The following is a 24,720-nucleotide window of genomic DNA, read 5'->3' as shown; positions in this document are numbered from 1 at the left end:
CACACACACACACACACACACACACACACACACACACACACACACACTACAAACTGCACTGAAACATCACTAACAATCACTGATTTACTACCTTCAAGCACTACTGCGCACACACACACACACACACACACACAGACACAGACACAGACACACACACACACCCCTCCTGGGCTTGCAGAGGCAATCATAACCAGGTCTGTTAGCTACTGCAAAGAATAAAGAGCCAATTTAATTTGCTTTAAAACCTTCTGGAGAGGCTCAATTAACTTTCAGCAAAAACACAACTCTATGACTCACACTTGATAAGACGTGAATGATGGCGTGTATGGGTGCTTTTGTTTGCGTGTGCCTGCATGGTGATAAGCCTAGGTAATAGATTTTTTTTTTTTTTATTGTAAGATTGTGCGTGTGTGTCAGAGCAAAGTTCGTCCGGCTTGCGTAATGAAGCTGATTTTCCATTCCACACTTGTGTTAACTGACTAACTTGCCGTGTAGGAGGAGGAACACTAAAGAGTTCTTTATACATAACAGATGAACCAAACGCGGCTCAGATTATTCACAGAAAGCTATTGATTCTCCAAACGCCAGTCAATCAGGAATCACAATGTTTTTGCAAGACTGGAAAAAGACTAAAGATTCAGGATGTGACCAAAGGCGTTCAGTCTGAGCTGATTTAAGGCTGTCCTTTGAGTTACTACACTTCACAGACGGGGAGAAAGGTTTGGCTCAGAAACTTTGCAAGAACAAAAGCCAACAGGATAGAAGGGGTCAGGACAGTCAAGGACACCTGCTTAACAAATCATTAAACAAGCAGGCTTTATCTGGACTACGAGACGTCATGATGTATTAGACTTTTGGGAGGTGTGCTGAGCCGTTTGACGGAAGATAAGAGAGGAGAGGAAGAGATGAAGAGGATGCTGTACTTGTACTGGAATGTACAGAGTAAAATGATGATAGAGGGCATCTTCAAGCCTCAGTGCCTTTTCTCATTTAGGAGGGTGTGTGCGTCATCAGGGTTCCCCTCCGATGTTGTCATCTGAAGGGCTGCTGCTGGAACACCAGAGTCCACTCAATGCGGCACTTTGACAGAAACCAGAGCATGCTTCCACTTCTTGTAAATCGCCAAGGTTTGCATCGTCCGATCGAACAAGAATTGAAGGCAATAACTGGCAGGTCTGGTTGTTCCACGTCAGCCTGCTCGCAAAATAATCAAATGAGCCAGGCATCGCTGCGTTTGAAACCGACACATGTAATCCCATTACCACGTGTGATGTAAGTAGACTGAGAGGCAGCAACGGGGGAAAGTAACCAAAACCGATTGAGAATGGAAGAGAAAAGAGATACACAGTGGACGTATTCAGGTCGAGTGTCGACACCCACGTCGGTAGCCTCATAATGTCAAAGCCTTCATGATCGGATCCAAGACGTGTAATTGAAAGGACAATGGCTGCCATGGCCATATAGAGGAGCAGGCTGTTGAGTTACAGCAATTTCATTGCCCAGGGTGAAGTTTTCAAATTGTATACCAAAAGTATGAATCTAAATATATTCACTTTTTGCTCTTTGTAATTTGTCAATAAAATATTATATAGCAACAAAAGGAACACAATCTAGAGGAACAAAAGATGTATTTCTACTGTAGAATACAACACAGTTCAAATGTTCTTTGAAAGTCGTTTCATGTAATCAAAGTTTTTCATCCTGTTTCTCTTAAAACTAAATAGAATTTTTTTTTTTTAATCCATGTATGTTTTTATAAAAGTGGGTTCCACCTCTTTTACATATAGTCTGATACCTGAGTTGACAGCATGTGGCCATTAATTCACAATTCAGACCAGATCATTGCCAATCACTTGAGAGGCTTTCCCACAGTTCAATGTCTTCTGCTGCAGCACAGATGCTGCAGGGAGGACTGCAATTAACTTAAGGAGAGGCAATACACTTCAGGTAAACGATACACATCCCTCTGCAGCGGCAATGTATAAAGAGAAAAGTTCATTTTGTTGGGTTGAAATTTTATGGGTGATAGATAACAGTGTACACGTTTATACTGGTTGCTGCAGTTCAAGGAAAGAGATCATCTTCTTGCACTTAACTAACAAATAAAGCACTTAGTACATGAATTAGGTATGAATGAGGACATAATATTCAAACAACTAAAGCACCAAGAGGCATTTCACTTACTAATCCTTGTATTTTCTTTCCATAATCTTGGTTTATTCAACCTCCCTTTTCTCGTGAAGGTCTCTTGTTCTGAACAGACATTTGCGGATCACCAGTGAGAACAATCACAACTTGTCGCTTCATGCACTGAACTTGGCTTTGTTGCATCAGCTTCAACAAACTTTTCACTCGCTAAAAATCAATAATAGAGTGAGTTCTAGTGCTCATGTTTATAACTAAATGTATATAATTAATTGCTCTCCTGTCAAGCAGCAAGTATTAAACAAGTGTGATTATGACTTCACTCAGATTGCTGTCAGTCATTTCCCTCTTCGTTAGTGCCTCTTGTATCCATTCACTTTTTATTAGTCTCATGAGATCATCAATTAGTTTCAATGCTAATTTTGTCAACTCTGACAGAAACTACTTTCTTTAAAATATCTAGGATACATATACAGCTCTACAATGACAGTTCTATATAAATATGGAGTTAAGAATAAACAGAATTAAAACGTAAAATAATCAAAAACACACAGAAAGAAAGAAACAAATGCATGATGCTGCACACTGAAAGTCACACAAACTACAGCAATTTGTGCTCTTCAAACAAAAACTTAAAATCAGAAAAACATAACTTGAAAGAGGTTATAATCTAACAAACATAGTGGTCTTAAGGAAAAAATGTCGCTTGTATAAAAAAACCCAAGATTCTTGGTACCGTTCTGGGAGACTGCCAATACAAGATGACAGACCACATACATCTTAAGGGACTGTATTGATGTTCTGGTCTAAAAAAGGAGCAGAGGAGAACACAGTATTCGGTTTCAAATCTCAATGCATTCTCCGTCCTAAAAGCAGTTTGAAAGCACTACCATCATTTGTTTTGTGAGGCAAAGGTTGCCGTCTAGCAATCCTCACCTCTTCTAATGATGAAAATACAACTACTGTGAATTATTTGTTCTCAGATAACCCTAAGGATGTTCTTGTTCACTTTCTTAATCCAGCCTGACTCGACCCCAGAACTCCTGTGACTTCAAGGGACATTGGCGTTTATCAACCGGTGGTCTGTCCAGCACCGTTGCTCATATTGTGACAACAAGGCTGAGAGAGAGAGAGAGAGAGAGAGAGAGAGAGAGAGAGAGAGAGAGAGAGACAGACTCCATCACTTCCTCTGATAAGACTAATTTTATTTTGAGGTACTTAAAGCGTACGGTCTAATTACAGAATAATCCTTTTCGATTGTTTCTACTTCAGACTCTCACTTTGATCTAAGGTTGGATATTCAGACTGCACTACAAGCGGACACTTTAATCTTTAAATCCAATGTCATAAAAACATAATCCTCTGATATTTCATCAAACTAACAGAGTATTTGCTTAATCTGAAAAATCTTAGTTTGATTATAAAAACTGCAACTGCCGTATTCTTTGAAGATTTAGGAGCAACAATTACGATGTAAACTGCGCTGCGCATGCTCGCCCTCGGGTGCATCTTGTATGAACAGCTCTTGGCTCATTACTGCGATAGTTAACTAGCAAGTTATCACACACCCAGGAAATGAAAGTAGGTATGAAGGTATTGTATGCTACCAAGGGGAGGAAAGGGAGAGAAAGAGAAGATAGTGGGTAGAAGGGGGGACTGCAAAGAGAACACAACCCTGCTCAGCAGTCATTTCAGAGGAGCGTTAACCGTCTGAGTCATGTTGGAACGGTAAGACAGTGGACTATAATGCATCTAAGAGTGAGAAATGATGAAACTAACGTTTTTACATTGTGTGCGAGCGGCTGTAGGCTGCCTCCTAGGTGTCCTGTCTCAAAGTGTGATCCAAGCTCTCGAACTACTGATCGATATAAATGACTGCTTTTAGCAAAGCAATGCCATAAAAACACAAACAAGCTCACACCCTGCTTACTATTCTTACTGGCTGTCAGGGTGTGTTTGGTGTACGCATGCGCGTGTGTGTGTGTGTGTGTGTGTGTGTGTGTGTGCTGGAACCACATCTGCGATGGGCACAACCAAAGTCACCTCTGAGCTTGTGCCGACATCAGCACTCAGCCCCTTTAAAATGTAAAAGTTGACATTTTTTATTTCCACAACTGCTGCACCCTGTTCAAGCAGTCACATTTTGGGGGAATGTACATACATGTGCAAAAAAACATGCCGAAAACACTCACAGAACAGATTTACACGGCTCACAGCAAGAAGCAAACAAATCTGGACAGCTGCAACATTTTAGGGTTTATCTAAGCAACAGGAAGAATCAACTGAAGATATGGCACATATGTTATTTTTTACAAGTTCAACTGAGTTAAGGACACCTATACTGCCACAGACAGAATAAGAGAACACCCGCATAGCATGTGCACTGACTAGACAATACTATATTAAGTGCATGTTAGACTACATCCTGACAATACTATATTAAGTGCATGTTAGACTACATCCTGACACCCAGAGTGAAATAATCACAGACAGCTCTATTCTCTTTAAGCCCAACCCTCTCTCCCGTCAGCCCCTCCCTCTAACACTGCAGTGGAATGTGAAGTGTTTAGCTCCGTCGAGCTCCAAGGCGTGTCCAAACCTTGTTAATACAGGCCTCTGCTCACTCGGGATCACAGCCAAGCAGATGCCGGCATTATGCATTACTCCCCTGGCAAGATTCAACACACTTTTGCAAGATGGTGGTTTGGGTTTTCTAAGAAGCGTTTGACACTTCGCAGCTCTGAAAATGTTTGATGATGCTGTGCGGAGTTGGAATAAACATAACAAAGTGCAGGATTGAGCACGAAGTACAGGAAGCGAAAAGGGGACATAAAAGGAGATGTCAAAATAGCATATAGAACGATATTAAGTCTAATTTGCCGACCAAACAGTATAACTCTTGGCTTAAATTCAAATATTTTGAAGTAAACTGATCCAGGATCACAGATCTGGTGATACATCATCAGTATTTGCAAATATGTTTTGGCATTCATTGGAAGCTGGCAAACAAGAGCAGCAGATGGTTGAGGAGTACCATATTGACATAGTGTCCGGTTATTTATTAAACACTTCAAAAATGATATACGTGTTCCATTTTGCAATCTTCAGCTTTCTGGCACTCCACGTAGGCTGACGAAAACACAGCTTTTTATGCAACACAATATCCTGGTGTAAATACGAGCGTCAGCATGAGCTCAGGGCAAAAATCACACACCTCCACAGCGAAGGTGCCCAGTGCAAGCGCGATACACATAAATCATACCATTAGTCAGCAAAACCCAAAGGGGCAAGAAAGTGGAGCAGTTTAAAAATGATAGGATGCATCTCATCAAGAGGTAAAATGCAAACAGCCCCTGCAGGGCTGCAAGCCAAGAAGTAGGAAGAGATGAATAGAGGAAGAGACGAGCAAATGAGAAGGTAGAAAAGAAATGAGTCACATTTTCTTTCGACTCCGACGTTCAGCCCTCGGGCCGTCTGAGGAGAGTTCAGTGAATTTAACAGATTGAAAGGAGCAATACTTGCAGTATACCAGCTAAGGAGAGTGCTCGCCATAACAGACAGACGGGAGAGGACAAACAGGAAGTACACCCCATATGAGGAGACTTCCCTTTTAGAAGACATTCTGGGAAATAAGCTTATTGGCTTCCTTGCTGAGACTTGCAGGAGAACATGATGCCACAAATATGAAGATACAGCAAGCAGCATGTTAGCTTAGCTTAGCATAAAGACTGGAAACAGGGGGAAAAAAAACGTTATTCACATGTGTGGTTGTTTGTAAAAATATTACCAAACATTTTAGCCAACATGATGCCAGAATAAACAGCAGGGTTTTCCCTACCATTTTTAGACTTGGGCATTGCGCATTTTTTTTGCTTTGATTGTGTGATTTATTGTTAACTCACATTCCAATTCTAATCTCTAGATATAAGACTTGAAAGTGCATTGCTCTTTTACTTGCATTATTATGTTGTTATATTTTATATAATAATACATGACGGCGATTCATCACTACTTCACTTAAATAAAGATATGCATGCTTTTCGTGCCATTACAATCAAAGTGTGGGGGCGCAACATCAAAAAACATCACGTTCTTTAACTCAAACATCAGAAAAAAAAAAAAAAGTCACAAGTCACACTCAGGCTTCTCTGTTTTTTAGTCTGCATCATACAGATATGCAACATTCTACAGTCCTAATAAGTGTTATTGACGTTAACGTATCAACCACAACTACTCATGAAGAGGCAGGGAGACGTAGCCCGCTTGTCTTTCTCCCACATAAATCCAAGTATAGTTCACACAGGCACGGAGTGGATATCCTTGCGGCAGCTGCCACAGCAGTGGTGTGCAAAGTTGACTCCTCATCAATGTGACTTCCTAAGCATCATCTCCGAGTTCATCTTAAAATAGGATGGTAAACCACGTGTGAACAATAGAAGGTGCAGGATACCCAACCGATCACTGCAGCAAACAGACTGATAATATAGAAGGAATTGGATATTGTGTGTTGTGTGTTAATGCCAAAAGACTCAAAGGCAAGGTCATGTTTGCAAAAGAAAGCGAGAGCACAGAGAGGCTTACAGGCTGCACCAACGCATGCCGTGAGGCTATGCAGCCTGACTCGACAGCATTGCAGCAATCTACGGCAGCGCTGAGGTCAAAAAGCTCAACATGTAAGCTGCTATCCCCTGCCTACACACTCTCGCCACTGGTAAATATTTAATCAGTCCTGGAAACACTCAACACCGAGGCCTCCTTGTGATTAACACACACACACACAGCCAAAGATGCACCGCCATGTGGAAGCCTGCGGTTCATGATCTGAGGATATATACAGATTAGCCAGAGGTATATTGGATCATAATTCACAGAGAGCTACATGAATGTGTGTTTGCATCCGCTTCTCACACCCACCCACACACCCACACACACACACACACACACACACACACAGTCTCTGAAGTGCTGAGTTATTCTGCCACTTCCTCCTTTTTGGTTTCCTGCATGCCGGGTCTTTCTTCAGTCACAAAGCTCTGAACTGTTTGACTGCGTTTGTGTGCTCGATTGACTGGAGGGAGAACTATGCAGGGGCAGCCTACTGTTTCCTCTCCTCTCTCTCTCCTGCAGTCCTCCTTTGCAGTTTGCTCCCCCTCCCCCCCTCACGCTTTTGACAAGTCCCTCGCTCCCGTCTCCCCCTCCGCTGTGCCCTCTCATCACTCGGTCAGTAAAGCACTAATACCACTCGCACAGCACATAGCTGCAGTAAAAAGACGTTACCTTCATTAGGGAGTACAACAAAATGTCACTGACAACACTGTAAAAAGCATTACCGCTTTCTGCCTTCTGCCCTCAGGCTTGCTGAAGAGGGAATCGCACCAGCAGAAATAAGACGGACATGAAAGCACACACACACACACACACAAAAGAAGCAAAACTACATACTAGGTCTATAATTGACCACACACTGTGCTTTTTTCATTAGTTATCAATGCATGTCGGAGTCCTTTAAGACTCAAGATTGTTTTAGAACGAAACCATCATCTTGTGTATTTGACAAAACAATCTCTCTACACAGCTGCAGTCGATTTTGCAACTTTTTGATAATCAAATCATCGTTTCTGTCATTTTTCAAGCAAATATGCCAACCAATTGCTGGTTCGAGCTTGGCAAATTGTGAAGATTTGCTGCTTGCCTTACATGGTGCATCAATGAAATATATTTGGGGTTGTGGAATGCGTTTGTGAAACACGCATTTTGAAGACATCACTTTGGGCTTCTGGAAATTACAAGGGTGGGAAAAGTTCATTCCATGGAGTAAACATTTAACGAGAAAATAATTCCCCAGTTATTATGGAATTGAGGGCTTTAAAAAGTATACATCAATTTTTATACTTTACCCAATCATGCATCATAAACAAGGCCACTTAAAGGACATCTCGTCCTTAAAAGCTTAAAAGTAGATAAAAAGTTCAATTAAATTCACCTAATGCAGACTTAGAAGGTAACTGTAAGCAGTTTGTAGGAGGAGAGAATATCAAAACGTCCAAAGAAACATTTTACAACCACTCCGGCTACATCAGCCACTTCCACCATCCATCCATATGCTCAGTTTGTTCCAAACAGCAATATCGTGGGATGTAATGTTTAAAAATAACCTTAAAAAATGCTCAGTACAGTTTCCTAGACCCCAAGCTTTGTATTTTTTGCCAAAACACGATTACACCATTCCTGTCCTAACCCTCATGCTGAGTCAAAGTGTCAACCAGACACTGTGACACCCCACCTCGTTACATCCAGAGACATTATTTCTCATGAATGTCTTGGTTTTGTCCTTCAACATCATGTTCTAGCGGCTGCCCTGTGCTCCCCCATTATGTCTGTAACAACTGCAAAGGCCGTGTGCTCAGATTGCTTCCTCCATTTTCAGGAACAGAGAAAAACCTGGAATTAAACAATTATATTCCCGCTTTTTCTGTTGCCGGGTTGGCTGTCAGGCTGCTTTGATGTGAAACCATGACAACCAATCCTCCTCACACTGCTGGAGTATTACAAGATCTTGAGGTCGGACAATCATTTTACGTTGCGTTAAAAGATGTCGTGAAAAGTAAAACTGTAACAATTTGTGGTAATAAAGTGCAAGGTTTTCCCTGACTGCTTTAACGGCCGCTGTTAAAATCAAGCTAATTTAATATCTTCATGAATACATCGACTGAGATTTAAGACGCGTGATTGGTCGGGTGAGGCATGAAAAGGTAAAATATCTGTGGCCCTGTCAGGAACTTCTTCAAGTGGTTGCAGGATGTGGACCCACACAGTCCTGATGAAGCAGGTTAACGGAGTTTATGAGGGTTATATTCTTAATAAATAATGACTAAGGATATATAGATATATACGTGTGACACACATTTTATTTGACGTACATTAAAAACCCAAGTGATTCAGCCTTACTAACAAAGATAAACACAATTAACAATGAGAGACTATTGTTACTTAATTTAGACCGTCGATTAGTAAGGCAGCCTAATGTACTCGGTTGGGTTCGTTACAACAAGGCTGAATAAATTAGCTGCTGCAAGCCTCACCAGGTCTGCAGTTCTTCAGTCGGATCACAGCAGCTGTTGATCTCGAGATTGCAGCAGACGAGGAGTAGCTGCTCTGATTTTTTTTAGGCTTCCTCCATTTATCAGCTCGGTGGATTTAAACTAAATCTTACTTTAATGAGTGAACTTATTTTCTAAATGATGTATTAGGGTTTGCAAAACAGGCAAAGCAGCAAATCTTCACATTGAAGAAGATGAAACCAGAAAAATTGCTGTTTTTGCATGAGAAACACATTATTTGATTATTAAAATTGATGCCGATACAGCTGTTTTTTTATAAGAACACCTTTAAAAACAGCAGCAACCACATTTTTTCGAAATAACTGCAAGAAGTCCAGATATAGCTGTTGGCCTGATTAATGTCCTCATGTAAGGTCACCTTTGCCTGCTAGGCTGATACATGGTAGTCCCATGGTAGACAGCTGAACTCTCACTCTTTCTCAAAAGTACCTTCCCAAAGCACTTCTGTCTTGGAAACTGAGGCCGTCACATTCATCGTTTCAGCTTTTTGAACAAATCGTTCTCCCAGGTATCCTCAATGACGATGAGGTGATTTGTTGCAAGAAATAGAAATAGGCCCATTTCCACACTAGTGTGGGGGCCGATCACTGTGAGCCTGGCTTATTGCCAGGGAGTAAATTGCTGTGTAATATGATCCCTCTGCGATGAGACCGATCAGATGAAGATCCTCTCAGGTGACTGTCTGATGATCCCATCAATACACCTCTGAAGAGGCCATTTGCCCTTAACAGCTACTGTTCTGTCACACCCGAATCCAAGTCCTTTTTCAAGCTTTTATCTCTTTTAAAACTGCACTGAGATGACGATAGCTGTGTAAAGAGACAAATAAAGGAATATGCAATAAAATGAGAGATGGTGGTTATAGTCTTTTTACTTCGTATATTGATACAGCCCGAGAATTAACCAATTTTCTATGTTTTACTTTATTATAAACCAAATGTTTTGGGGTTTTGGACGAAACAAGCAGTTCAAAGAAAACTATTGTGCTCTCTAAGCTCTCTGAAGCATTGGTGATGATACTATAGAGTATTTCACAAGAAAGAAGCAAAGATTAGAGAAAAGTCTGAATTTGTTTTTTTGTATGTATCAAAATTACGTTCGCTCTTATTTCTTACCATTTACAATCATCTCACGAGGCCTTAGATTGATTTCATAATCTGATGTAGGGGTCCCGACCCTCAGGTTAGGAACCACTGGACTAAGACTAAAAAAAAGACTATAATAATCTATTAATAATGAAAATTAGATACATCCCTAGTCAGCACTATAGAACTTGCTTTCTATATTGTCTCATTCTATTCTTATCTGATTCCTGTGCTACAAACAAACAACAAAAAAGGCTGAAGGAAAAAAAAGACAAGAGTCACTGGGTTCAAACGCTGTGAGCAGACGCCTGCCAGGGTGCCTTACCTACTGCCTCTGGTTAATGGCTCAGAAAAAAAAGCATGAGCGAGACAAAAGCGACGCTACTAGCTGAGTAATATGCTCTTGTGTATTCACCATTTGTACAACGTGTGAAGCGCTAAAGAGAGAGGGAGAGAAGTATCAGGACACAGAAGAGGGCTCATTAGTGCTGTAGATGTCTTCTTCAGGAGTAGAGGACTGACTTCACCTCACCGACCTCAAACCCACACACACATACCTTAATGCCAAGGACAATCAGTTCACTGTTCTAAAGCCTATATCAGGTTTAAACCTTAGTTCAGCCAGCAAGGATAGAAACACTCTCTCCCTCTCCTTGGTCCCAATCGTTACCTTTACCCCCCGTTGTCTGCTGGAGCCAGGTAACTCCCACGGCTAGAGTAGATAACAGCCGCCATTATCAAATTCCCAGCATTTATACAGCAGCTCAACATCGATCGCCGTAGCGCCTGGTTAAAACTTCTTTGCCCGTCTGGTGCCAGAACAATCTGGGGACTGGGGACGAGGTCCACCCCCCCCGTCCACGACAAATGTAATCGATGCCTCAGTTTTGTCAAAATCCATCAACATATAACGCTACACAACATCTATGAGCAAATTCTCCTGTAGAAACACAGGCAGAAAATCCCTAAGCCCATTTATAGGTCATCTTAATTAACAAGATACATAACTGATCACATTACTGAAATACTCCCCAATCAATTAGCAAAACACATTTAACGTACATAATTACAGAACTGCCCAGGCCCGAGCCATAATCCAATATTCTCAACTTTTAGCAGAGTCATATTGTGATGATATGATTATGGATGTACCAATCCAATAAGCTTGTAACTGCGCCTATACTAACCTTATTATGTGGATCGGGTATCTGCAAAGATGGGACCAATCCAGTTTCTTTTTCAGCGTAATTATTCAGTCATATTTCTTCTGTCGTGACAAACTCGGTTTTTATTGACACAGCCATCTCTGGCGTCACGTTACCTTACATAAAAATAATTCCAAAGACCTCACAGGGCCCAGTGGTACTCTGCATCAGCAGATAACCAGAGTAAAAATATCAAAATCGGTACAAAAGGGGGAAAAAAAGAGTCTAAGTAATTTAATAATCTGTATGCCTCGCTGTGTGGAAGTGACTGGGATCATTCTTTTATGCGTAAGGCCACATCAGGCTCGACTTAAACATTGCTTTCCTAACTGTGAAAAACTAAAAGTAACAAATAAATATGAAGATATAAATGTACTGAATTGATATTCATTAAAAATAATGGTATCCGATACCAGATTGGCATATTGTCACCGATAACCGATGCAGCTGTTTGAGTCAGCATTGGATATCAGTTTCGGTCTCGATGCATCTCCATTTAGCATATCATGCATGTATCGACATTGAAAAATATCCTTATTAATATATTTGATAATGATCCTAAACATGCTGACCGTTCTCCTATGAAGCTGCCCCCCCCCCCCTTGCAATCAGACATTAATGGCTTTGATCCCTGTGTGCCGACTCCTTTGACTGAAACCCCTCAGCTCTCCTGCAGTCACACATTGTTCTGAACTGAAAGACTACACCACATTGCTCCTCGGTCTCTATCCCCCTCGAGGACGAGAGAAAAAAGAAAGAAAATTGTTCTTGTCCTCTGCTACATGGCTGGAGATAAATAGACTACAGAAGGAAACAGTATCACGTTTCAGAGCGGGACAATAAAGCATAGAGGCCGGCCAAGATTCAGGAAAGAGCTGACTGGATGATTCTCAGTGTGTTTGTTTCTCTTCGTGCATGCTTGTGTGTATTCGTCTCCGTGTGATATAGTTAACAGGACACACGAGGACATGCAGAATATGTAACACTATGGCTGTATTATATTGATCCAGACATTACTAAACACGGTAGCTGGCCCGTCGCTCGATCAGCCTCACTCTGACAGTATTCAACACATTAAAGTCCAGCCGAGCTAATGCCCTCGGAGGGCTGTCAATGGGATTGCTAAATGAATAAATCAACGCACAGTCACACATTTGCATGGACACGCGAGTGAGGCGTTACGGCGTTCTTTTCCTCCTTTAGTAGAAATCAAAATGGCTCAAAATGAAGTGTCACGCAAAAATGTTGCCCTTTGATGGAAACTCGCCTGCTGCTGCTCGCCTTTATAGAAAAGCACAAACAAAAGCCAAAGAATTTGGTGCAGCGTGCAGCATGTCCAAGTCCTCACTCTAATTTATTGGAGGCTAGGACGCATGGATGTTGAGTCACATTTGTGTGTGTTTGCGTGTGCGAGTATGTGTGTGTTTGTGTTCCAGAGATGCCATGTACCTTGACAGCAGGCGTGACTCCATCCTCAGCAGTGCTCTGCCCATTCTGTCAAGAGAGCAGATGTGAGAAACAGTCAGAGTGTGACAGTGCATATTTCATGCGTGTGTGTGTGTGTGTACGGAGACGGCAGACACAGAAAGAGTGGGGGAGAGATGCAAGAGAATATTTGCAAGACTGTGGGGGTGGCAACAGTCCGCTGCATCCAGCACTTTGCTCCTCTGCTGGCAAACCTAATAATCTAGGGCTGACACATAAATGCACATCGTTCATCCGCTCCCCAGTAGGTAAGTCTTGCAGAGAAGGGTAATCATTGTTATTTGTAAAACAATGGCTCACCGAAAAATAATCGGAATATCAACATATTGTTCATGCGGCAGAAGGGGGTGGTGGCTAACTTTGGACATAGGGTAGAATTTCAGTGACATTACATGATTATATGCGTATATCATTCTGTTGCACACAACGGTAGAACAATAATGAGTATTTTATGCAGAGGAGATACCTGGGATGTGAAAAAGAAAAAAGGGGCCATTATGATGTCAAGTCAAATTAGGATCACTTGCCATTGCCTTTGTAAAGTCTAAAAAGGAACAACAATGAGTTGTGAAGCTGACTCATATAAATGGCATTTATACATTTATAGAGGAGTTCATCGTGTCAAGATCACAGAACTTCACATTTGGACACTAGAATATACATAAATACATACATACATGTACACATACACACTATAGTGCAGTTGTACTATAGTACAATTGTTTTCACAGGCCTCCCTGTGAATAGTACATTGACCTCAACATGTGAAATATGTGTCTTATTAATGATGTATAGCATTATACCTCTGAAACATGTGAAGATGAATCCATGATAATAACTGACCCCCTTCCAATGATCAAAGGAACCCTCCTGGGTCCAGAGTCAAGTATTCTGGCTAAGTGTGAGAACACCCTAAATAACTACTCCCCAGCCTTTTCCGCTTTCCGCTTTGTTTTCCCATCACAGAGGAGCGACCCTGAAGTTGTACACTTCCTCCATGTCCTCTTTCCTCTTCCTTTAGACTGCACAAAATACGACAGGCAGTCGACACAATGACGAGCAGTGGCCTTAACAATCAAACATTAAACAGAAAGGGCAATGCAGTGCAAGACGTGAAGGAAGCACAAGAGTGCGGCTTTGCTAAGCTCTTGTATACTGAAAGGGAAGAAAGACCTTCTGAACAGAAAGGAAACAGACTGTGGACCTAATTTACTGTCGCCGCTATACCTCACAATACATTCTGTGCTGAGAGATTGGATGCGTTTGGCAACTGGATGTTTTTTTCCTGCTTCGAGCAATGACCAACAGCTATAAATTGGATGGGTGCTACGACCCCGGGCACTTTTTCCAGGCCAACAGCTCATCTGGTTGGAGTTTAATCATCTACTCAATTAAATTTAGCCGAACTGTGCAACATATAACAGCTGTAAATGTGAGGCGACAGGAGAAGCGGAAACAATTAAACGGACCAGCGCAGTTTGAAGTCAAGCACAGTGTTTTTTGCGGTAATTTCAAAGAAAACCTTGAGGAAGTGCAGTGTGTGTTGTTATTATGGGCTTTGCCCCACTTCACTCCGCGTTCCGATTCTTCCCTTCTATTCAACTCACATGCCATCAGTGAGGTGTGTGTGTGTGTGTGTGTGGTGGGCTTTGTTGAACCCAGTATGCTGGAGACCAGTGGTGGGAATCCTCCAACTGTCTGAGTTTCTGTGTGTGTGGTCAACAATGCCTTCCCAACATTGCTGCTCAACACATTTCAACCTCATTAGCTGTGCATGGCTGATCCAAGTGGCCCAGTTAATGGTGCTTTCTCTCCCCTGGGCTTCCTCAATGAGAACACAGGAATGCACACACACACACAAACAGCCACATGAATATGCTCAAAGACATAAGACGTAAAAAAGAACACGATTTAGAAAGGATTGCAGAAGTGCTTGATCTATATGTGCACAGGCACATATAATAGGAGATGCACACAAGATCACTAGAAGGAATTTACAGGCCACAAGCATGCTGTAAACGGATTTACAGGCCAGCCTATTAAGCCCGCCAGAGCCAGAACTTTTAATTTCTCACAGGACTCCTATATGATTAGGCAAAGTAAACAATCTCAGAGCACCGATGCGGTGTGTGTTTGATAGATTTGTGTTTTAACAGCGTGATTAGAGCAGCGCTCTCCTGTAACTAGGCAACTAAAACAAATACAATAACCATTCTTTTGTCTGTGCCTTTGATCCTATCTGACTAGATGTATTGTAATCTTTCCTGCCAGTGTTGACAACAGGTCACACTACTACTACTGCCGCCGTCTTTTGGTCAATGGCCTCACTTACAGGTTAACTTTTTACTTTTAATTCAAAATAAATTAGGACTCTCTTTCTCGGAGCACCCATCAAGCAAAGGGTTTTGTTATCACATGCCAAACCAGCCCTGCTCCACTCCCGCAGCCTTGTTCAGGTGCTCAACAGGTTACACCCAGATTAGCTGGAGCTAAGCCAATGCAACGTTAATATATATATATATATACACACACACACACACACACACACACACAAACTGAACTTGAGCATGCAGACTCACACGTATTCGAGCGTGCACTGCTGACCACGCCTAGCTTGCAAACATGGCACACATTCCGTACGTTAACCCTACTTTCTCCTCTACATGGCACATTACTTAAGAACTGACTATCTCTGTCTCTCCCCACTATCTGGGCTTGTGCAATCCTGCATTTTAAGTCTTAGCTTGTGCAGTCCTTTAGAAATACACCTTTTTAGTTTGCTTCTGTCTCATCTCCTCCATCTATTGAAGAAACAGAAGTCCACTCATTCTAAAACGCGAGGAGAGTATAAAAAGTATTAAATAGTTTTATATGACTTTCTGCCTCAGTGGGTGGACTGGAGTCCAGATGCTGCAATGTCTTCCAGAGCAGGAACTGCATTTCAGACAGGGGTTCAGGTTGTTAAAGAAGACGGCAAGTGGCAAGGACTTGGTTACAAAACAATAGTGTCCCTTCTCCAATTGACGTTTTGTTAACATGAGTTGTATCAATGAAATCATATCATAAGTTTCAGTGTTGGCACTGGAGGGATTCTTCATTAAGAGTTAAAATGCTTTTTCTGTAGAGGAAATCTGCAATAACCAAACATTGACAGAAGCATGACTCAGCTTTTGTGGAGGACCTTCACTAACCTAGTAATGACAGTGCCCAATGCAGGTGGTGGTGACTCAACTGGGACAGGATGGGGATGATTTGTTAAAAGTGTCTTTGTCAGAGATGATTCACAGAGATGTTAATTCATAACAGACAGGGGTTTGGTGATGAATAAAAGGGGCTCGATTAAATACACACTTTGAAATAGCTCTATTTGCACATTTATTGAGTGTTTGCTTTGCCACAGCTTCGAGCACAAAAGCTAGTAAATCTGATTTCCGTTCATGACACCTTCCAAACACAAGCCACTCACAGAATGAGTGGCGGGGAGACAACGGCGATATCATAACAACTCCCTTTTTTGTTGAAATGTGTGCAGATGAGAACAGGAATGCCTTTGTGATACATTTCTTTTCCTTTCATCATTTCTTTGCCTAAATCAGCCAAAAGTGCGTCTCTGTGTCTATCCCATCTGTCCGTGTGACAAGCAGACCCACGGCTGTGCCTCCCGATTGACTCTCCCAACATGTTCGTTGGCATGGCCTCCAGTCGCTCTTTCTGCTCAATCAATCTGAGCCCTGAGCTGTCTCGCTCTGCCATCAGGAACCAAAGTGTGCAGCTGGCTGGTAGGTTGGTGACAGAGATAAATGGCAAAGATCCCACTCTGACTGACGGTGACTGGTCCGATCAAATCAATTACAGATATTGGATTTCGGGGGCGGGGGCAATGCTGATGTGAGATCGAAAATAATTTCTCCTCGCTATATACACACACACACACACACACACACACACACAGATATTTATACACTTACTATATTTTTAGCAATGATCCCACTAATTTGTTTGTGAAAGGCAGGATATTTTTCACAGTGTTAATCTTAGCACTCTTCACAGCCTCGGCACTACCATCTGTTCGGCTGTGACATGCTACTCCGCCAACTAATATGCTGCAGAATTCTGTAAATAGTGGAGTCTGCATGCGGGACGAACTATAAGTCACGATGAAAGTGCTTCTTTCTGCATTATTCGCAGGTTTTTCATTCATCGTAAGCCCCAATAACAACACCTGTGTCCGCTCTACAATTAACTGTAACTGCAAGTGTACATTAGATAATGTCTACTTTCCCCAACATTTCTGATGCATAGCTTAATAAGTCAAGACCCATTACTCTGTCTTTCATGAATTAGGCCTCAAGTTTGAGGAGCAAAACTACGGTTCTGAGAAATATTTGTTTTCCAGTGAATTCTTGCAAATTATTTCCTCAGCTTTGTCAAATCAGAGAGGCCATCTAGGCCGAGAGACGGAAGAATGAGCCTCATTTATAATCAGACTCATCTCTCGTAAGGCTGATTGAGAACACTGTGCAATATTGCAAGAAAAGTGTAGCATAATGTGACACAGGTTGCTTCCACGCAGCCCATGTCTGCTCATCATCAACACAATGTGGCAGATGCATATTCATTAAGCAACCAGCCTGCTCAAGAGACAATTGAAGAATTCATGAATAATAATGCTACATCGGGACAGTACCTCTCTCTCTCTCTCTCTCTCTCTCTCTCTCTCTCTCTCTCTCTCAGAAAACTGTAAAACATTCCATCTTTATGAGTCTGCTACAGCATGAGACTGGCAGCATCAGTGAATTTGTAAATCAAACTAAAAAAATTGCAAGAATACAAAAAAAGAGGAAAAAAAACAAACTTAATAAGGTTTCACATTATTCAATTCTAAACGTGACACTCACTTTAATGGTCCACATGAGCCAAGTAGATTGTCCCTAAATTTGCGATGCCATGTGTGAAGAGGCATTAGACAGAATTCACTGGAAACCACTGTGCCGGTGAGAGCAGGGACAGACAGTGAGGATCATCAGCCAGTACATTCCCTTCAGACCACTGACTGGTCTTCTCTCTGGTGGTGAGCTTGGAAATGGAGTTGCCCAAGAGCTTCAGTGGTAGAAGAGAAAGTGAAGTATTTCTATATTGAGCTCTGAAAGGTGCTTATCTCACATGAACAGGTAAAAATGATCATTTTCATATTGGTTCAGACTGCCAATCACAGCCTATACATGATACACGATTGTCTGCAAAGAGCTGAGTATCTGTGTGGAATATAAGTGGCATGTCCTCCACAAACTCTTGACTTGCTTTATTGAAAACACTGGACATACATTATTAATTATGACGTCTACTCACCCCCAGCTATGTCGGCTATGTATAGTTTGAAATAACTTTTTCTAGAGAGTGGTGACTGAACACCTTGAATTGAGGGGCTGATGTGTTCCTTGTGCGCCATTTTACCTGAACCAAACCAAATGAGATAATACAAAAAAAAAAAGCGGATCAAACAATGCATGCAAACACCGCGTCGACATATGATTTCACCTCTCATTACCTCCGCTTCGAGCTGCAGTATTTCCATCGTGGGCCATGGATCTGCGATCTGAGCGAGAGGCATTTTCGCAGGATTTTCAGTTTCCCCCCTCAGCTACGAATTCGGGTCTCCCCCAGGTTGTGTTGGTGCCGCCGCTCCCGTCAGGTGCAGTTCACCGGGAAGCTCCTCACTCAGATCCAAAGTCCAGGTGGAGTAGATTTGTCAGCACTTTGCGCTCCGCTCAGAGAAGAAGACGCGCACGCAGACGCTGCGAGCACAACCAAGAGCCTTACAAACATGTAATCCCTGGATTTGACTCCCGCAGCTACTGGCCACTTGTGCGTAATTATTGAAAGTGATAATCCAGCTGAAAACACCATGAACACCAAACAAGCCCTCTTGTCCGTCCAGGTACACGCGGTGGGAGCGTCAGAGGGGCAGCCCAACAGTGTGATCCTGTAAGCAGGACGGTGCGGGAGTCTAATGCCAACTGAAGGAATTAGCCAGAGTTCCTGCTGCCTTTGCCATCGACGCCGTATGGAATCTGTACGGCTTCCTCCCTTACGTGCTTATGTTTTCTCCCGGTCCCCCAGCAGTGTGCAATGCGCGCAGAGACCTCAGTGTGGCTCCGTAGTACGAGCAGGCTCCAACTCGAGCTGTTATTGGCGGACTCCTGCAGGATTCCCAGCCCCCTTCCCTGCTGGTTCCGCCCAGGTCTGACCGTGCCCTCATCTGGCGCAGAGATGAACTGCAAATACGTAATGCAGACTCGATCCCGCTATTAATGTACCGGCCTGCTTTCTTTGAAGCTTGTGGTGCAGCAGGTGCATCAGAGGAGTATTAGATCCTCTGAGTTCCAGGACAAAAACTGTCAATCAATTCATGAATGGGGATGAATGGCGGCCGAAGAGCACTGTGTGGCTGTACGATGTGTCCGGTGAAATTGATCGCAACAGATGGTATTGCAGGGAGTTGCAGTGTGCAGCTGACTTGTCATGTCTGCTTTTCCCAAACAACATTATAATTCAGTTTTCTGAAAATATATTTAGTGCACATTGCCTTTTGACACACATCACCACCTCCTATAGGTCTGAAAACAACACACACTGTTGCAAAGAAGTGCATGACATGGATTACACAATAAACACAATGTAAAGATTAATAGAGGCTAGAATTTGGGTCGTGACCAGAGCTGGTTGATTCTGTCCGGACATTACATTGATGAGGCATGCTTTTCATTGACAACAGCTCTTGTAATGGTCCTTGAATCTTCAGTGATATAATACAACCCTCCAACACTTCTCTGCTTCATTCACTGCCGAGTGGATTTTGCTCTTGGCCAGCTTTTGGTTACTATTGGCAACTGGGGAGCATCAAACCGCCTCGCCATGGATGGATTGTATATTTTATATTAATTTATTCAAATTAAGATAATGAAGGCATTTCATGAAAACAAAAGAAAATATGTAAAAATGAATTGGGAGATGGATTGGTAGATTCTTTTGATGGATGTGTTGTTTAACAACGGCACATGCAAAGTGCTGCATTGATGATGTCTAACTGCACTCACCACTCTGAGTTTTGTGACAGGTTAAACACACTGATCTGTACTGGAGAGGAAAACATTTCCTTTTTTTTTGTAATTGCATGTTCTTGACACACCTGTGGCTTTTGGACTTTGCGTCCAAGCAGTTAACATACAACATTGTGTCTTCACTCCAGAAAAAAACATTAATTTGTTCATTTTTTAAGCTATTTATATGTTAGTTTCCGTGGATGATTTGCCAGTATTTCTACACATACATGTTTACAAGATCCATCATTTAGTGATGCAACATATGTATTTGAATGCCTGTTTGTTGGCACCTTTTCCTCCACATTTCCACACCAGGGAGAAGGAAGTCAATGGAAAGAGAGCGCTTTTAAGGTCAATGTATAGCTAATTTATTTTCTGACAAATACCACCAAAGGGGGTTGGAATGTAAGATGACTACACAGAGTGGGAGGGTTATCCATCACAGTCACATTGTATGGTACATTCAAAGCCACTGCCCTCCCAAAGCTCACATTAACCCATCGATTCATCTCCATGATGGATAAGCAGCTGCAAAGGGAACACTTATGGCACCTCATAATGCTATATTGGTGTTTGTATTTCAGTGCAGCCGTGCGACGGACCATTGATAGTTTTTTTCCTCTTCTTCATCTTTCATCCTCTTTCCTTTCATTCTTCCCATTTTCCATTATGTACTGCTGCTCACATTTCTCGCTGTTTATAGCTCCTCCATCATGATATGATACATTTCATATGTTCGGTTTGATCCTGTGAGGGTGTAATAAAGAGAATTCATGGGAGCAAATGAAAAGCAGGCCTGGGTAGACAGCTCTTTTTACAAGCGATGCTGTCCAAAAGTCAATACATTGGTCGCTATAGGGGCCAAAAGGAAACCGCTCAGAAAGGCCATTGATATTGAATGACATATTGACGTATAGCTGTTGGATGTGAGGTCCATTGGTATTCTGACTGCAGGGAATCTCTTCTTTAAATCATGATGCTCCAGTGACATCACAGGTGACAGCGATGACTCAGAGGTGTCTCCCACCCAGTGACAGAGACTCCAGGGATACCCTTCCCCCACCTTCGGCGAGACAAGAAGCATCATGGGTAATATGACTCAGTCCGGCTTGCAGTGCATGTGCAATGGAGCAGAACGCCACGCTGAATTGTTGGTGAATTGACGCAGGAGCAAAATGTGCTGAGCTGTGACTAAATAGTGGGGAGTGTTGGTCCCCAAACGATGGACTGCAAATTAGATAAACTGATGCAAAGATGACACTGCTGCTCCACTTCATTTTCAGTTTGAGTTGAAACCACAGAGGTGGAGGAAACGGAGAGCGATGTTGAGTAGGAGAAACAATGAATCATACAATATGCCGTCCCCTCTTCTCTACACAGCAGCAAACAGTGCTATCAAAATGGAAATGCATGCATACTCAAGTTGTGAAGTGGCAGCCTCTCAAAATTCATCTGTTTCAGCCTTTGCCACACTGCCATATGTTTTTTCATCTACGTATATATTTGTGCAGCTTTGTTTCCTTATTTCTGTCCTTTGACTTTAATGCTTGCTTTGTCTGTATTTCATTTATTCTGCATCTGATTTTACTCGTTTCTGCTTTTCAAATATGATATTTTCAAATTTGATATTTCAAATATCATATTTAAGTAATAGTATAGGATTTCCTTACTTACTGCACTTTCTAAATTGGGTGGAAGTAAGTTCATTTATAGACATTGCAAACTCCCTGAATGTCTGACAACAGTGGGCCCACCTTTGCGGGGCTGCTCTGTGTGTATGTGTATGTTGGAACTACCTTACATATTGCTTAAAATCCTTGAACAAGTGTTTGATAAGGATTCTGTTTTACTGTTCTTTTCCTAGCCTGAACTGAAAATCTGAACCGCATCTAAAGTAGATTAAATATAGTTGATGCATCAAGCAAACTGTTTTGTTAATCCAGTGGATTACTTTGTTGATGCAACACGGGAGCCAGGAATTGACTCCATTTAAAGACAAAAACATCCCAGCATTAAAGCAAAACACTAAATATAACCTATCTACAGTGCAGATCAATGCAGCATGCACAGGGTCATGGACATGGTCTGTTCAGCTACAGTAAATGTAATCTTAATACATTTCATTTCAGTAATGTTCTGGGTGTGTCAGGCCACAACATTGCTTTCAGACCTTTATTAAAAATTCCTTCTTATGCTCAATGAGCTCATGTCTGCAGTGCAAGGATCATTGCCATCAGTGGGGCTGCCGCACGGAACAAATTAATTAGCTGTACAATGGTGGAGCAAAGGCAATTATCAAATCTCTGCTGACTGACTGTGGCAGGAGAAGATGGCAGTGTATGATTCAAAATTGCCTCTGTGCCATATAGAGATGATGAACAAATAGCGTTATTGTACTTCAAACATCTGTGGAATGATCATTTGTCACAGAAGTGTCTGACAGCGCAGCGAGGCTGCAGATGGACTGGGAGGGGAACATTGATTGGTAATAAATAAAGAGAAAGGGAGAGAGGCTAATAGTTTTACACAATTCTCCATTGTTGCATAAGTATAATCTTGTTGATTTTTTTTGGTCAAAACTGCGTTTTGCAGTAACAGCTCCCGATGCATGACAGAGTCTGCTGATTATAATCTTATGCCTGCAATGGGTGCGCTGTCAAGCAAATGCCGCATGTTGAGGCTTGAGTTTGTATCTCTGGTATTTGGGCTGGGCAAGCACAAGTTCTTAATAGAAAAACAACTCTGAGACCAAGTTCAGCGCAAATAAGCTACGGTAACGCATCGTCGTGTTATTGAATTTCACTGAGAGATGGATGAAGCCATTGTAAAGGTCAATGTAAACATTCAATGTCAAGTACATGAGCAGGAGGGAAAAAAAGCAGCAGAACACTTGCATCAATAATATGCCTCATAAAGGACTGCTATCAGTGGAAAAAAAATAATCACTGAACTAGACTGGACAAGAGCATTGGGGTAGTGCCGGAGTATGAATGGGCAAGAATTTTCCAATCCATTGGTTTTCCATTTTAAGATCATACTTGATTTGTCAGACTAGTGAACCGATGTCTTACGTTCAAGCTCAGTTATTCTCCCTCCAGCAGAAAACGTCTTGACTCAGCAGAAGATCAATAGTGATGCAGTCAGAATTCATAATGACAAAAAACCCTTTTCCACTATTCAGTATACAGTTTCCTTTTTCCTTTTTTTCCTTTGAAATACACTCTTCCATAACTGATGGTGGAATGATGTATACAGTAACACGCAGCATATTCTATCATGCTTCAAATCTAACCATGTGGATTAGAAGCAAACATAGACTTGGAGGCTACGTCACATGAACACGTCTTCTGCAGAGACACCATTCAGGACTAGATTTTTGTATGCCGATTTTCTCGAAATATCTGAAAATATGGGGACAACGTGCCATTTTGTTGGCTGACATATAAATCAGACTTTTCTTCTTCCCTTTTCCCTTTCTCTTGGTTCAAAGAGGATAACAGCAGGGGGTGCCAGATATCGGAGGGCAGCTCTTTCATTACAGCCTTTTCATCAGGCGTTGCCCTTTCCTTGTAGTGATACTGTTGTGCAATCTATACTAGACTTTAACTATAACTTCAAAGTGTAGCTCTGCTAGTTCACAGCATAGATGTATTCGCTGAATCCCTGAAGGTGCTAGACTCAATGTTATAAGCACGAATAAAGGCAAACGCTGCTTCAAAGATGTTTAAAAGTAGCATTTTGATCAACTACACATACTCAACGTCTCCTTTAAGAGTAAAGGCATACAATTGAATTATATGGAGGTAATCATTGAACTTAGTAGGAACTTTGAACCCCAAAGCCAGCAATTGCTTGGCGTATCGTGCTTATGGAGAATAAACAACAATGAGTTTAATGGAAAGGTTGTTCCCCAAGGAACCATAAAGTGAATAACCACAAAAACACAATATTATGAATAGTTCTCTCTTTTGTTATAAACTGCATCTGCGTATGTGTGTTATGGGTAAATTATAAATGAATAATTCCTCCAGTAGCATGCTTTTGATATAATCATTAATACTTTAAATAATTCAGCAAGCCAGAATGTTCTCATGCTGTAAAAACATTGAACATTAATACAATATTGATAAAGTTAAAGCAGTGTATATAAATGTTTTTTTGGAGCCCAGAAGTCAACACAGTTCAAAGGATAAAATAGGAAACATTTCCCAGAAAAGCTCCCAGGAGAGCAGTATAACCAGACTTGGAAAAGAGGATTAGGTCTGCTGGTCTTGAGAACAACTTATTTATCCCCTTAAGTCTTGTGACATTTCATGCACTTTAAAGGAAACTAAAAAAAGTTGCATCATAACTTGTTTGTATTTTTCTTGAAGGGGATCAAAATTGTGCAGAGTACCTTTTATTTTAATAAGTATTAGTTGCACTAGAGTGCAATCATATGCAGACCTTTCTGTCTACATTTCTGTCTTCGCCGTGCGCATGACGGGATTGTGCATGAAAGTAAAACTATGAGGAAAGTTGTGAAGCCTTAAAGCTGCAGCACCTTTCTTTTTCCTCCAGGTAAGGGGGGGTAGGT

At 41.8% G+C, this 24,720-nt stretch overlaps 1 protein-coding gene across 1 annotated transcript in view; it reads right to left on the bottom strand.

Moving 5' to 3' along the window:
• Positions 1 to 19,191, bottom strand: part of rps6ka1 (ribosomal protein S6 kinase a, polypeptide 1) — a 39,975-nt gene extending 20,784 nt beyond the window's left edge. Inside the window, exons 1-2 of the mRNA XM_031847127.1 lie at positions 18,590 to 19,191; positions 13,006 to 13,050 (exon numbers count right to left, since the gene is read on the bottom strand). Coding sequence (XP_031702987.1) covers positions 13,006 to 13,050; positions 18,590 to 18,652 — 108 coding nt within the window. The 5' untranslated portion in view covers positions 18,653 to 19,191. The remainder of the gene's footprint in view (positions 1 to 13,005; positions 13,051 to 18,589) is intronic.
• Positions 19,192 to 24,720: the final 5,529 nt, after the last annotated feature.

This window comes from Anarrhichthys ocellatus, unplaced genomic scaffold (genome assembly GCF_004355925.1).
Source record: "Anarrhichthys ocellatus isolate YVR2014 unplaced genomic scaffold, GSC_Weel_1.0 scaffold7, whole genome shotgun sequence".
Taxonomy (NCBI): Eukaryota; Metazoa; Chordata; class Actinopteri; order Perciformes; family Anarhichadidae; genus Anarrhichthys; species Anarrhichthys ocellatus.
This window is presented reverse-complemented; position numbering and strand designations above follow the sequence as displayed.